Source organism: Botrytis fragariae (assembly GCF_013461495.1).
Source record: "Botrytis fragariae strain BVB16 chromosome Unknown tig00000161, whole genome shotgun sequence".
NCBI classification, from domain to species: Eukaryota; Fungi; Ascomycota; class Leotiomycetes; order Helotiales; family Sclerotiniaceae; genus Botrytis; species Botrytis fragariae.
This window is the reverse complement of record NW_023500998.1, coordinates 1095769-1109200: the sequence shown is the minus strand read 5'-3', so window position 1 is coordinate 1109200 and position 13432 is coordinate 1095769. Positions and strand designations below refer to the sequence as shown.

The 13432-nt window shown below is 43.2% G+C and overlaps 3 protein-coding genes across 3 annotated transcripts; all 3 read right to left on the bottom strand.

Annotated features, from left to right (window-relative positions):
• Positions 1-4083: 4083 nt before the first annotated feature.
• On the bottom strand, positions 4084-6449 carry Bfra_009516 (putative heterokaryon incompatibility protein; the record flags this gene model as incomplete). The annotated part of the gene is made up of 2 exons (XM_037339859.1): positions 4084-6336; positions 6387-6449. 2 exons carry the CDS (start codon positions 6447-6449, stop codon positions 4084-4086), a joined length of 2316 nt encoding a protein of 771 aa, XP_037189909.1.
• A 1505-nt stretch (positions 6450-7954) lies between these two features.
• Positions 7955-9477, bottom strand: Bfra_009515 (putative o- protein; the record flags this gene model as incomplete). The annotated part of the gene is made up of 6 exons (XM_037339858.1): positions 7955-8117; positions 8184-8645; positions 8669-8709; positions 8807-8854; positions 8906-9187; positions 9250-9477. The coding sequence occupies 6 exons, from the start codon at positions 9475-9477 to the stop codon at positions 7955-7957; spliced, it is 1224 nt and encodes a 407-aa protein (XP_037189908.1).
• A 1904-nt stretch (positions 9478-11381) lies between these two features.
• Bfra_009514 (putative methionine adenosyltransferase 2 subunit beta protein) lies at positions 11382-12446 on the bottom strand (the record flags this gene model as incomplete). The annotated part of the gene is made up of 3 exons (XM_037339857.1): positions 11382-12127; positions 12189-12208; positions 12265-12446. 3 exons carry the CDS (start codon positions 12444-12446, stop codon positions 11382-11384), a joined length of 948 nt encoding a protein of 315 aa, XP_037189907.1.
• Positions 12447-13432: the final 986 nt, after the last annotated feature.

The following is a 13432-nucleotide window of genomic DNA, read 5'->3' as shown; positions in this document are numbered from 1 at the left end:
CTCTTCTTCTACTCGTACTTGTACTTCTCCTTCTACATCTCATCTCACCTCGTCTCATTTCATTTCTCTCCTCCATTCACTCATCCGTTGACCACATCACAATATTAAATCAATAAACAACAGACCATCACAAGATCACGACCACGACCACGACTACGACCATACTTTACTAGGTATCCCGATGAGTAAAAAGTACCTTTTCTTTTGATTTTCCCACTCGACCTTAATTCTCCCGTGGAATGGGATTGGAAAGGAATGGAATGTTTGGCTTGGACTGTGAAGTTGCTTGGACCTTGAACTTGTCTTGTCCTTATCCTTGGCCCATCTGATGATTATGATTATGATTATGATTATGATTATGATTATGATTTTGCATTTGCATTTCCCTTTCCTTTTCCCTTTCCCTTTCCCTTTCCCTTTCCCTCTCCCTTCTCCTTCCCCTTCCCCTTCCCCCCTACCAAAAAGTTAGATGATCTCCCGAGTAATGTGGGGGAATTTCCCTTGGAGCTAAGGGAAACAGGGGAGGGGAGGCCGTCTCCAGTCTTGTTTCTCATTCACATTCATTCCCATTCATAGCAGAGAGACCAGGGGGAATATGTAACCCTGGTTGACAAGTCGTTGACAAGGCTGATGCAACCAATGATATCCGACTTCCTCACACTGATTCTGCACCCAGCAGGAATCAGAGGATGAAAGTTTGTACCCTACATACTCTGTCGGCGGTAGGTCTGGGTACCATGCATATCCACTCGCCCACTCTATTACATGATGAAACCAACATTCGGGAAAATGGGGTATTCCTGTTCATCTCGTATATTAATCGCAATGTTATGGATATACAACATGTATATTACACATCTTAAAGGCATAAAACATTCTGGGATGGATGGCCAAGTGATTTCTCTCTCTGCGACCCATCAATAGTTTCCTCACCGTAAAAGAAGTAAACCTTCCCATAGCCCGTCGATACCTAATTATCAATAAACAAATGCCCAGTGCGCGCGAAACCTTCTTCGTTCATTCATTCATTCATTCATCATCGCTCTGTCGACAATCCCATCCAATCTCCTCCCATCCAATCTCCTCCCAAATTCCTCCCCAATGTCTTGCTTGCTAATTAAAAACCGATCCATCCCAATATCATAATCGATATCAACACAAAAGCAAATACCGGCAACACCGTGAGTCGATATAGTAGAGCACCAAGTCATCCGATCGAAAACTAAGATATCTATCTCCCTGTCTCGTCTGTCTACCCACCTCCCGAATATAGTGCAGCATACCCAGTACCATCACTCCATTTCACACATGGAATCACAAGATCTCACACTGATGTACCATGATGTACCACGACCCTCGAAATTGCATCATCCAGTCCATATGGTCACACATCAACACCAATAACACCCAAACACTGCCAAGAAACATGATGGCTCAAAGATGGTCATGGAATCCATTCAGTCCATTCAACACAATTCATTGATCCCCATCCCATCTCATCACATCACACTGATGGTTAGAGATCCGATCAGATCAGATCAGACGAGGAAACAACCCAACCCAATCAAAACTTCCCCTCATCTCCAAGAGCGCGCCAAAGTAAAGTATCAGCCAGGAATGAATGAATCCTCTTCCTCTTCTCCCTTGCAGTTTTAGCTTGATTTTCAGTAACTATACGCAGTAGCTAATAGTTATAGCTAATAATTATACCTAACACTTATATCTAACACTTATACCCAACACTTATACCCAACACCTCTAGAGCAGGAAAATAAATTAGAACCTTCATCATTGATTCAATTACCAATACAAGTCATGCGTGCGCTTCTAGCTACTTATCACCAGGTACCTGGTAAGTATCATGAACCATCCGTCCATTTCGACATTTCTCGGCATGTCTGTATCATAGCGTACCTCACGTACCTACCTACCTATCTCATTTTACTTCTTCTCATTCTAAAATCTAAAATCTAAATTCTAAATTCTAAATTCTAAATTCCAAAATAAAAATACACGTCCAAATCAAATCAAATCCTGATCAAATTCGCATCGATCAAAGATCATCACATATAAGCTTTTTCTCTCCCTCTCCATATCCATCTCAATATCCATCTCAAATTATCAATAGATAGATCCTAGATAGACATTAATCCATCAGATCAGATCAGATCAGATCAGATCAAACGGAGAATAAACTTAGCTAGCGACCTAGCTCCTCCGTAACATAACACAACCATCGCGGAACGCTGTTTCTCCCGCCCGGAAATTGGGATGAGCAACTAGAGAGAGTAGATCGATTGGGTTTGAGATTTGGAGATTTGATATGGGTATCAAGTCTTTTTTGATTCTTCTCTGATGCTTCTCTGATGCTTCTCTTGCCGTCTTGGGAGGGTTGGGTGTTGTGCGTGTGTCGGAGGAGGTGGGTAGGTCGGTAGGTAGGTAGGTATATAGATAGGTATGTATCAACTATTAATATCTACCCATCTTTCTACTTACCTGATACCTACTATTCTCTCCATCAATGAACAATGAAACCCGAGAGTAGTGAGCGTAGTGTAGTGTAGTTAGTGAACGTAGTATCTGCCATCTACTATCTTGACAGAAGACGAATGGGTCTGAAATACCTAGATATGATATGATACGATGTAGCGGACGCCTTTCAAGATGAATCGGTTACTGGCTATCGCGAGATTTAGTAAACATTTAGTGTATGTGTGGATTTGATGAGGGTACTGGCAATTAGAAGCGATTTTGCGTCTTCATCCTTGGCGTGATATCAACGAGGAAGATTTCGCGTCGGGGAAAATCGTTATTTGAGTATGTTTTGATCTGATTGTGATTATTCGTACCAGACGATGGGTAAATTATACACCCACTACAATCCCATAATGAGGTATCCATACACATCTCATAAATCCCATTAAATCCATTACAATTACACACTCACAGTTTACACAATCGCAAGTGTGTAGATGGTAAAACATATATCAATCATCAATATAATCAAGCGATCTCCTACCCACCTACCTACCTACCTACCTACCTATCTCCATAATAGCCCCAAAGATACCACACGAAAAAAGGGGGGAAATCCTCGCGGTATTCTTCTTCGATTCTTCGATTCTTCTATTGGTCCATGTCTCTATCCTATCATATTCAAAAATCACATCGCTCTATCACATCCTTTTTTCCTTTCTTCCCTCTCCTCTTCTTGAATACTCCCCTCCACATTCCCTCCTTTCCCCCTTTCCACATCTCTAACAGCAAGCAACCACGTTCCCCAAAATTCACACCAGCAAAGTGCGATAATGTCACAGTATCCAGTAGGTTCCCGGTACTAGATACATCTATACTCGTTATATTTTACCACTGTATTTGTAGGAGGGGGGTGCTTGAATGGTAATATTATGATCATGAGTGTGATTGGGATTGTGATTAGGATTCTTGCGTGATGGATACTAGGTATGTTTGTGCAGTGATGGTTTGTACTTTGGGAGATTTTGGATAGGGGATAGAGGATGAGGTGGATGGTTGGGAATGGGAATGAGTGTGTGAGTGTGAGTGGATTGTTGGAGTGATTGGATGAATGGTAGGTATGCAGGTAGGTAGGTACATATATATCATTTGTGCGAATATCATGCTTGGGAAATTTGGATGGTTTGGGATATTTAAGGGAATGAAAGATTGACATTAACATTGAGACTGAGATTGAGATGAGTGGAGAGATAAATTCAAAGAGTTGAAGGTTGTATATTAAAAATAAGAGTTTTTTTAATGATATTTATTGATTTTACATTCGCATTTTACTATGATTCTTTAGAAAGGAGACTTGGATGGGAAAAGTATACAGTCAATAATAAGAACGTGTCTGGGAAAATAGCGGAGATTCGACCTGGTGAAATATTATTATTAATCGGCAAAGTAATACAATCACTACTATCAAAGAGAATAGATCGTCTAAATCAACAAAAGGATGAGTAAGACCGAAAGAACATCCTCAATCGACTGAGGGAACAAGCGATGATTGGTACACTTCTCTATTAATCTCTTCCCAAATTCGATTCAACCATTATTTTTTACTCTCTAACCTAGAATTAGGTCGATGATCTCCGGAACTAACCTTTCCCATTCTTCTGCCTTCACCTGCCCGCTAGCAAGGCGATACGCAATACCATCCTTCCATTCCACCCATAATACTTTATACTCATCTTTTCTTTGCAATGGGTGGCCATACTTCCTTTGACCTGCATTCCACGTCTTCGAATATACTCGTGACTTGTACAAAGCTACTAGGTCCACCGGCAACCCGTGAATAACCTCGGAATCTATGCTTGGGAAGAGAAACAGGGAAGCTTCATTGTGTAATTGCAGAGTGTCAATATCTTCCCCAGAGCTATTAAAAATTCTGGCAGTGTTTCCTTCGCCAGCTTGTCGTCCCCAGAGGTGCGCCCTCCAAGTCTTGCAAAACAAATAGGATGTCTGCTCTGGCATGACTGGCGGCGTCGAGTTATGGATGTCAGGGACCGGGAATGGATAGTACCACGATCCCCTGTAAGCATCGAGCATGTCCACATGTTTGAAAATGTATTTCTCACACCCATCCGGGTATGCGTAAGGCCCGCCCGATCCTGTGTCGGAGGCGTCGTGGCAAGACCAGCCTGAAGGTAATGGCTTCGCAAAATCCTTGTACTTATCGCGATTTTCAAACCACGTAGACGTGATTCTCCTTCTATTTTCCGGCAAGTCGCTGGAAGACTGGCTCGTGTACCACTCTGTGATCGGAATTGTTTCTTCGCTCCAATTTATTCTGACACTGATTAGAGCCGCTTCGCCGTACCCGAAGATGTCAACGAGACCGTGCCAGCCGACCCAAGACCACGATGGTAAGCCTGCCTGAGACGGACGGTCCTTTCCGAAATATTCCGAAAAATTCCGTCTTCGGATGTTTAAGTGCTCCGAGGAGGATCTCCAGCCTAATCCTCGTTCGAAGAACATCTCCGGGATGCCGTACAAGAATCCGCCAGTGAATGTACGACTCAGGACTGACAGCAGCCCAGAGATAGCGGGCAAAGCGTCCTCGTCGTACCGAAGTTCTGTTTTATTGAATTCTGAGAGGATATGGCCCAGAGAATACAAATCAGGAAAGCCAGCCGTGATGAATTTCTGCCGTGGGCCGATGAATTTGTCAATTTCTGTGTCAGGAATCATCTCTTCGTGCCAAACGCTACACTGACACTGCCAGTGCAGCTCATCATTCTTGAATATTATCATTCTTCTTGACAGACGGTGCTCCTGAAACGTCCAACCTCGACTATGATAATCGCCTCCATCCGATAAATTGAAAATACCTGTATTCCTCACAATAAGTTGCTCACTACCGAAACGAAAAATGCGTTGGTTCATGTCTCTGGATTGGGAAACACCTTCCAGACCACGAAGCCCATCTTGTGCGTCGCCATCTGCAGCAATAATTGTGACGACTGCGTTGCCGTAGATGGCGCCCATCATGTTCAATTCCTCAGCTCTGACTTTCTCGTTTGCGTGAGGGATACAGAGTGCATCTGCCCAGAGATACCGCTCGCTTATGACCGAGGTCAGGAACATGGCATGTCGGATCACTGGCGACAAAAATTCTTCAAACTCCAGGGCATCCAGAGCATACGGCTCCTGCAGCCTTTCAAGCATCACGGCGTCAATTTTAGGAACAGGCGATCTCCCGTACCTGTAACTGAGTGCCACAAAAGCGCCAGAGATACAACCCGCTACAAGGCACTTGGTCTTCACGTCGATCAAAAAAGCGGGCCTTCTCGGCCAAATCTTCCACGGATTCTCGCATTCCGCACCATGTGTTGAAAGACACTGCTTTTTCCACCGATTCAGCATTTCTACATCAACCCAATCAGGGTTTAGAATGCGACCAGTACCAGGATGGTGCGGTACAGACTCCTTCCTCACTAGCAACAAATTCCAGTACAAAAATAACTTTGAGATCGACTCTGAAATCCTGACGCTGCTGTTTGAACCTCTACGGATGATGCAAAGGTCACCTAGTTCTTCCTTTAAAAAATTGTCGCGCTCTTCGCGTGAGCGCACGTGGTCAACAAAAGCTTGTACTAGGGGCTTATGTGCGCGGCACTGTGTAGCGAGAGCCTCCGTAAAACAGCCCAGATTGACCGGATTTGCCGAATCTGGCTGTGAAAAACAACGCCAAATGTTCTGGCAAGCTTCGCACTCGCTCATCCATTCTGAGAAAGAGGCGACTTCATTATGCTGATTACAGGCGTCGAGATCAATCGAAATTGATGGAGCCTCGAGAAGTTTTTGGCTGTCGAGTTCCTGTGACAGTGTCAACATGCTTTTATACTCTGAAAGATCGGCGTACCAACCTGATTGCTGCTTTGCGTCGTCCGTTGATGATTGCGGGTTTCTTTTTGCAAGGCGTGTGCCATCTGAGCCGTGAGATGAAGAACGCGGTGCCAAGGTAAAGGTTGCACCACTAATGATACGGGTGACTCTAGACAGTCCAGAAACCAAAGCGTCTACCTATGTTTAAGAAATCTGTCGCTGAATAATACTGAACAACGACTAATGTCTTTAGTAACTTGTACCTGTGAGAGTTGCCAAAGTGGGAGGTGGTAGAGTGAGAAATAATATCACACTTGGAGCGGGGTTTAAGATCGCGGGGTGCAGATGACGAGGCTGACGATACTGTAAGCACCGACGGCGATCACGATCATCCCGACAATATGCTAAAAATAGATTCTTTCCTGAGCAAAAAGCGTAACTATTTAGTATTTAGTAACATATTCATAATCAAGTAAATCTCAATCTCATCTTTCTAAAAAAATAAAAAATTAAATAAAAATTAAAAAAAATCAGTTCCCCCACACACAACAAGTTTTCATTAAGAAAAGGACATACTAGATATTCTTGAAGTTCTCATGTATGTAATTCCAAACTGGCCAATTATGTCCGAGATGAAACTAGTAAGGGGTTGTGATGCGGAGGCAATAATATACGACTTGTCTCGTTACGTACCTCGAGAGATTTTCTGCTATAATCTCTTTGCAAAGGGCTTTACTATCCATGTGAGGATATATCCTCGAGTAACGACAGTGATGTGGTATCATCCCCCCTCTTTGAAGTTGTATGGTTCGCGAAGACCACCTCTCGAGACGTCTAAATAAGCTCGGCAAACGTACCAACCTGCGAAAGGCGCATGCTCAGTTGTGAAGTTAATGCTTAATCAAGCAGGTACTTGTTAATCAAGAGATAAAGTGAATGAATTGTATATTTTGTGGCGTCTCGAAATCGTATCTCAACTTCAACGTTTATCGACTCGCAAACTGTCAGGGGTACGGTGTGTCCGGTAAGATCAACACATCACCCATGTGACGCTATTTAATTGTAGTGTTTTCGTCGTTTCCGAGGATATGGTTCATGGGTATACAAATGATGCAGAGGATTGAAGACGCCGCAAATATAAATGTTGTAAATGAATCGATGGCTACTCCGTTGAATGAGCTTTCATGCGATGCCTTTCGAGCCGGTTACCGATCCCTAATCGGTGAATTCCATGAGAACCATGCATACATGTGACTCGTGGTATCTTTGCGCTATAATACCACTCAATTGGTGAGCATTTCCTATGAGAAATGGCCTCTAATGCATCGTAAGGAGTTGTGATACATCAAGACCTTGGAAGTCTCTGTGCATCTTCAACTACATATCCCAAGCAAGGAGAAATTTGGCTCAATTTAATGAATATCTGGAAAAGGAACGAATACTGAGAAATTTGGAAATAGAATATGGTTAAGATTTAATGTTATCTACTTCTACATTGTCCCTTCCAAACAGTGCGCAAGTCATTATCAGTCGAAGAACGACGCATATCCACAAAACTCTACTTAACAAGCTCATCAAAAATCGAGTCAAAATTGAGCAATTCCAATGGTTATTCTTGCCAGACAGCCTCGATGATAGCAAGGGATGCTCCGATCGGCGTCCAAATTTTCAACACCCCAAAACGAGGATCAGCTTCAAGGAAAAGATCCTGCCACTCTTCCGCTTCTCGTTCTCTAGAATTATGCATGCTCAGCATAATCATATCGAGAGAACTAGTAAATTTTGTCAGCTTGAAAATTTGGATTATTCAGCCACATGGGTAATAATAGGAGTCGTACCGAATGGAACGTTCACTGGAAAGTGAAAGAGAATTCGAAGGCGGATTCAAAAGCTCATTCACAATGACCCGAGCGCCAGTTTTCATCACCGGAACAAGAGTGCGCAGGATAGCGACAACATACTTATCAGGCCAGTTGTGGAAGATCCAGCGGAACAGATATGCATCGGCCACCACGGTTTGCGGAGTGAAAAAGTCACGCCCTTGAAACGTCACACGATCCGCAATACTAGCATCAAGCTTCGATTTTGCACCTTCGATAACCTTGGGAAGATCTTGTACGATGAAATGCAGCCTAGGGAAACTCTTTGCAAGTAAGATGCTAATGTGACCTTTCGAACCACCAACGTCGACGACGGTGCCGTTGATAGAATCCCATGGATAACCCTGAGCAAGAAAAACAGGAGAGTGTCCAGAATCTATGGCATTAAAGGCTTTCATAGCCCCGGCAAATTGCTTAGCCCTTGTGGGATGATCCCCATGTACTCGAAGAAAGGTTGCGTGGTGTTCTGCACAAGCGCAAATCCCTAGTTTCAAAAAGACCATATTAGTATCGACAATTTGCTAGACTATTCACTACATCTCTCGATCATGAATGAAGAAACAGAGGACCGTAGAACTAACAGTTTGGCTTGGCTCTTGGTCTTTAAATTGTTCCAAAGCATCGACCGTCTAAGATATAACTTAGCTTTTGAAAACTTCGAACTTGAGACAGAGACTGACCCGTCCATAAGATGGAACGAACTCATTGAAAACCAGACCCAAAGCATCATGGAAATCTTGATCTTCCGCCAACTTGCGGGAAGCTGCTGAATGAGTTACAAAACCTCGACGCGGTTCTTGAAAGAGTCTATGAAATGAGATTGCAAAACGTATGATGCGACGAAGGTCTGGCTCGTAGAGATCACATTGTTTGGCCAGATCTTTGAAGGTTATTTCACCCCCAATTGGCACTTTTCTTGCAATATCAAACCTATGGATAACCTGAAGACTAGTAGGATTGACCTGCGAAATTCTTATCATCAATCAGACTCTAGTCAAATGGCTATGCAATTTGTACTTGCCACAGGCTGTAAAGACTCTTTGGGACCCCTCAATAAATCTGCCAGTTCTGTTGCACCGTCGATCGCCAGGCTACGAGCCCGTTGTATTTCTTCTGATCGGATGCAAAAGTCAACTGGTCCTTCAGCATCAAAGGACGGTGAGGGTAATTCATGTTGGCGAAGATACTCGTCGACTCTCTTCGTATTTTCGGCGACTTGAGTAGCGAGCTCTGCGATACGCGTAGTAGCCATTGTGACATAAGCCAGATTGAGATTGATTGAAATGGAGTTGTATAATAAACAGTGCAAAATAGAAGCAAGCTCCCAAGAAGCACAAGGTAGGAATTTACGAGACTTTGAAATATAGAAATTTTCAAGCTTCAATTCCAAGATAGGCACTAATATTGATACGTGTATCGTGGCACCTCAGGTCAAGTCCGGATCTATTATGTAGCTGACATACTAAGCCATATTCGAGCATAGCGCCGCTGCCTTTCATGATTCGTGGCACCCAAGCATAACTTTAAAGAATTGGCGTCATCTGCACTAGACTGGGTAAATGATGCTTCTAGTTGAAGAAGGTACACACTTTTATCTCGCTCTATCTTTAGAACTGCAAAGACTTGAGCACTTAGTCGTCGGCCAGACCTTCTCTAGCCGATGAGCATTAGCCGCTTACTCGAGGTGTTGTGGATTTTCTTTTGAGATTAAGAGTGATGGTTACGTGTCAATGAATCATGGCAAATAGCATCTGCAAGAGATACCTGGAGATAGATCTCAGCTTTTGCCCCAGGTTTAGCAGAATCATCGCCGATATGACTGCATGAAAATGCCCAGCAGAGGGACGTGAGAAGTATGAGATGTCTGTCTGATCCCTAAATCAGAGATTTATTTTTGGAATAGAAAAAGGGTAAGGGGTGATCATCACAGCTTCTCAAAAAATAGAAGGAGTGGGGTCTCAGGTGCTTTTTACAAGGATACAATGTAAAGCATACCATCGATATAAACAAAAAAACAAAGCCTCTCTCATATGCTGTCATTTCCTTAGACGCTAAACAACATGGCGTCTAAGAACAAGGAAGATCAACGCTGGTTTAACTTGGCAAGCTTGGGGAGAGATTGTTTCCGTAAGAGGATGAACCAATTTCGTGTTGCAAAACACGCGGTAGAATCTGGATATCTCGGCTTTGTTCTCCGCGCTGCTGTTCTTTTTACAAGTATCACCGGCTGTTTCATACATGACCAAGTAACAGGTCTTGAGGTTGATTTGCGGAAACAGCTATCAGACGTTCTCGTTCTAGGTAAGAGAAGATTTGGAACCCGATGTCGACCGATCTAAATGGCATGTTCCAAATGTAGTACACCATGCGCCGCATCTACTACGTGCACGCCGGAGGATAAGAAGAGGTTTGACATGAACATCGACATGTATGCAAGTCGAATTATTTGTGTTGGACCAAGTTGACCGGCCGTTGACCCCATTCACATATTTCCTACTTGATCTCAAAGCTCTTCCCATCTCGCGTCCCGAAAGGCCCCTCACTTGTGTCAACCCCATGATCCGTCTCGAATGAGAAGATCATAAAAATCCAAAGAATTATGAATACATCACTGCAATTCAGTGCCCGAGCAAGAAGCTATCTCGAATGACTGTCAACAAGGTACCCCGTAGCGACTTTCCATGGGTACATCAGGATTATGGCTGTTACTGCAAGTTAATAAAAAAGAAGCACATATTCCTGGATTTCTAATTGCAAGTACTACTATGAACACTAGCTCACGATGCCATTGCTTTCCTTTCTTGGTATAGATACTTTATTAGAGTATATGAAAGCACACAAACCTTTGAATCAGCCTAATTTTTTCATAGCTACTAGAATCGGGCTCTCAATTGGAAAGGCATTACCTAGCGCTGTCTAAAAAGAGGAAAGAAAATAGGAAAGACTCGAAAGATCTTGTATCATTTTGCCAATGATAGCCATTGAAGGACATTAAACTACTAGAACTTCCAGTCTTGAAACACGAGACGTTGTTCCTAGATCTTCCATTGCGGTACGAATTTGGCCAATGATGTAATTCTGGGTGAGAGAACACTACTATTGTCGTATATGGGAGAGTATTCAGTCACTACCTTTGCATCCCAGCCTGATGCTTCCCTACTTCCTAAAAGCATTCATCTCCCTCCTCCAAAAACCGGTAAAATCCATCGTAGCAACATTGATTCCCAGGTCCTTCAATGCCTTCGTAGACAGATGACAATCATAAGGTCTCTGCACACTAGCATTTGGATCATTCCCCTCTGTATTTGCCACCATACCATCCAAAGGCAAGCCTAAAATCTCCGCAAATAGTTGGCAGATCTCATATTTTGTGAATTTATCCTCGGAAGAAAATTGCAAGACTCGTGGTAAAGATGATGGGTCTTTACTTTCAAGATATTTGGTTGCAATCTCTGACAAAACTCGACCTACATCTTCTGTATTGGTAGGATAGCGCAGGGCCCAGTGATCCATTTTGATATTGGCGTCTTTTTCTTGGGCTTTCCAGACCGAGTTGACAAGTACACCAACTGCACTTTCTTCAGGTTCACCTTCTCCGTAGAGTACAGGAACTCTCAAGACCACTCCTAGACCAGATTTGCCTGCTTTCTCATATTCTGCCAACACGGCTTTTTCACCCTCATATTTTGTTTCTCCATATAGATTCGGGGGTTTTACGGTATGGCTTGTCTCGTAAGGAGCATCACCTTCGGTGCCGGGGAAAACATAATCGGTCGATATGTAGATAAGGAGGATGGATTGTTCGGCGCAAAGTTTTGCCAATGAAGCAGAAGCTGCAATATTGAGAGCGCGTGTTCCTTCAGGATCGCTGTCGCATTTGTCTGGGAATCTATTCGCTGCACCTGTAATTGCGGGGTTAGTAATGGCAGCGACGATGAGATAGCAGTGTCAATAGAAACTCACAATGAATTACGACTCGAGGTCTTCAAACCGTCTCACCGTCAGCATTGCATTGAAAAACGTGAAGATGTTACATTACTTGGATTCATTCAACGCCTTTGAAACTTCAGACTCGGAAGCCAAATCTACCTTGAGAATGGTAGGAGGCTTTGCGCGCGAGAATCCGGCGCCAACTGTATTCCAATTTTCTCGATCGAATACTTTTAGAACTTGTCTGCCAAGTAAGCCGGTTGCGCCTGTAATGAGTGCGGTCTTCGTCATGATGAATATATAGATGTGGTTGTGATATATCGAGATGGGGGATAGTGGGTTGAGTTGACAAAGTTATTGTGCTTGTTCTTCGACCTTCCTGATTTGCTGGGTGTGCTGAATATAACAAGCACATTTACATCATCGATGTGGGATTCGCAAATGGCTTGATTAGAAGCGTATCTACAACAACAACAATGATAATAATAGATAGACTTACATGTGGAATCATTTGCTATGATGCCCTCCGAATGATGATATTCTCTTCATATGGTGTTGGCACAATAGTAGTCTCGACAGCTACCTACTGCAGATAAATACCCTACAAATCATGACAACACAATCAAAATCATCAGCACAACACCAAAGCATTCATCTGTGGTGAAGAATGTGGTTTCAATTACATGCTACATACAAAATCAATCTCGTCAGCCTTTCTTCCACATGTAGCCTCTCCGCATATCTCTTCCTCGTCATCAGGACAAGGCCCTCAACAATTCTTCTTCACGTCAGCCTACAAGAAGCCGAACCGCAATGAAAAACAATAAAATAGATCTCTTACGAGAAGGTGTTTGGTTCCAAAGATTCCCAGGCCAGCCGAAGCCAACCTGGAGTGGTCATGGTTATAGTTTTCAACTAGCAAAAACGCAATCTCGGACGAATCCTCACTGATATGCGTAAAACCCATGCACTAAGATGAAGAAAAAAGAAGGGAATTCAAAGGGAGAAGAGGAGACTTTATACATTTTCGCTAGTGGGAAATTTGGGGCTGATTACTGCAAATGTGACAAACTTGGCTGTATTGAGTTTAGATTTGGTCAAGACGGCCTCAAGTGGGTCAATAAAGTGGACAAATTAATAAGCACCTGCTGCTTCCCATACATTTTTTTCTTCAATGAAGCACCAGTATGTCATGTGATGAGTCGGGATTGTGAGTACGATTGATATAAACCGACTATTATTTTGATGCCTTCCGAGTTGAGTCACCGAGTTGACTC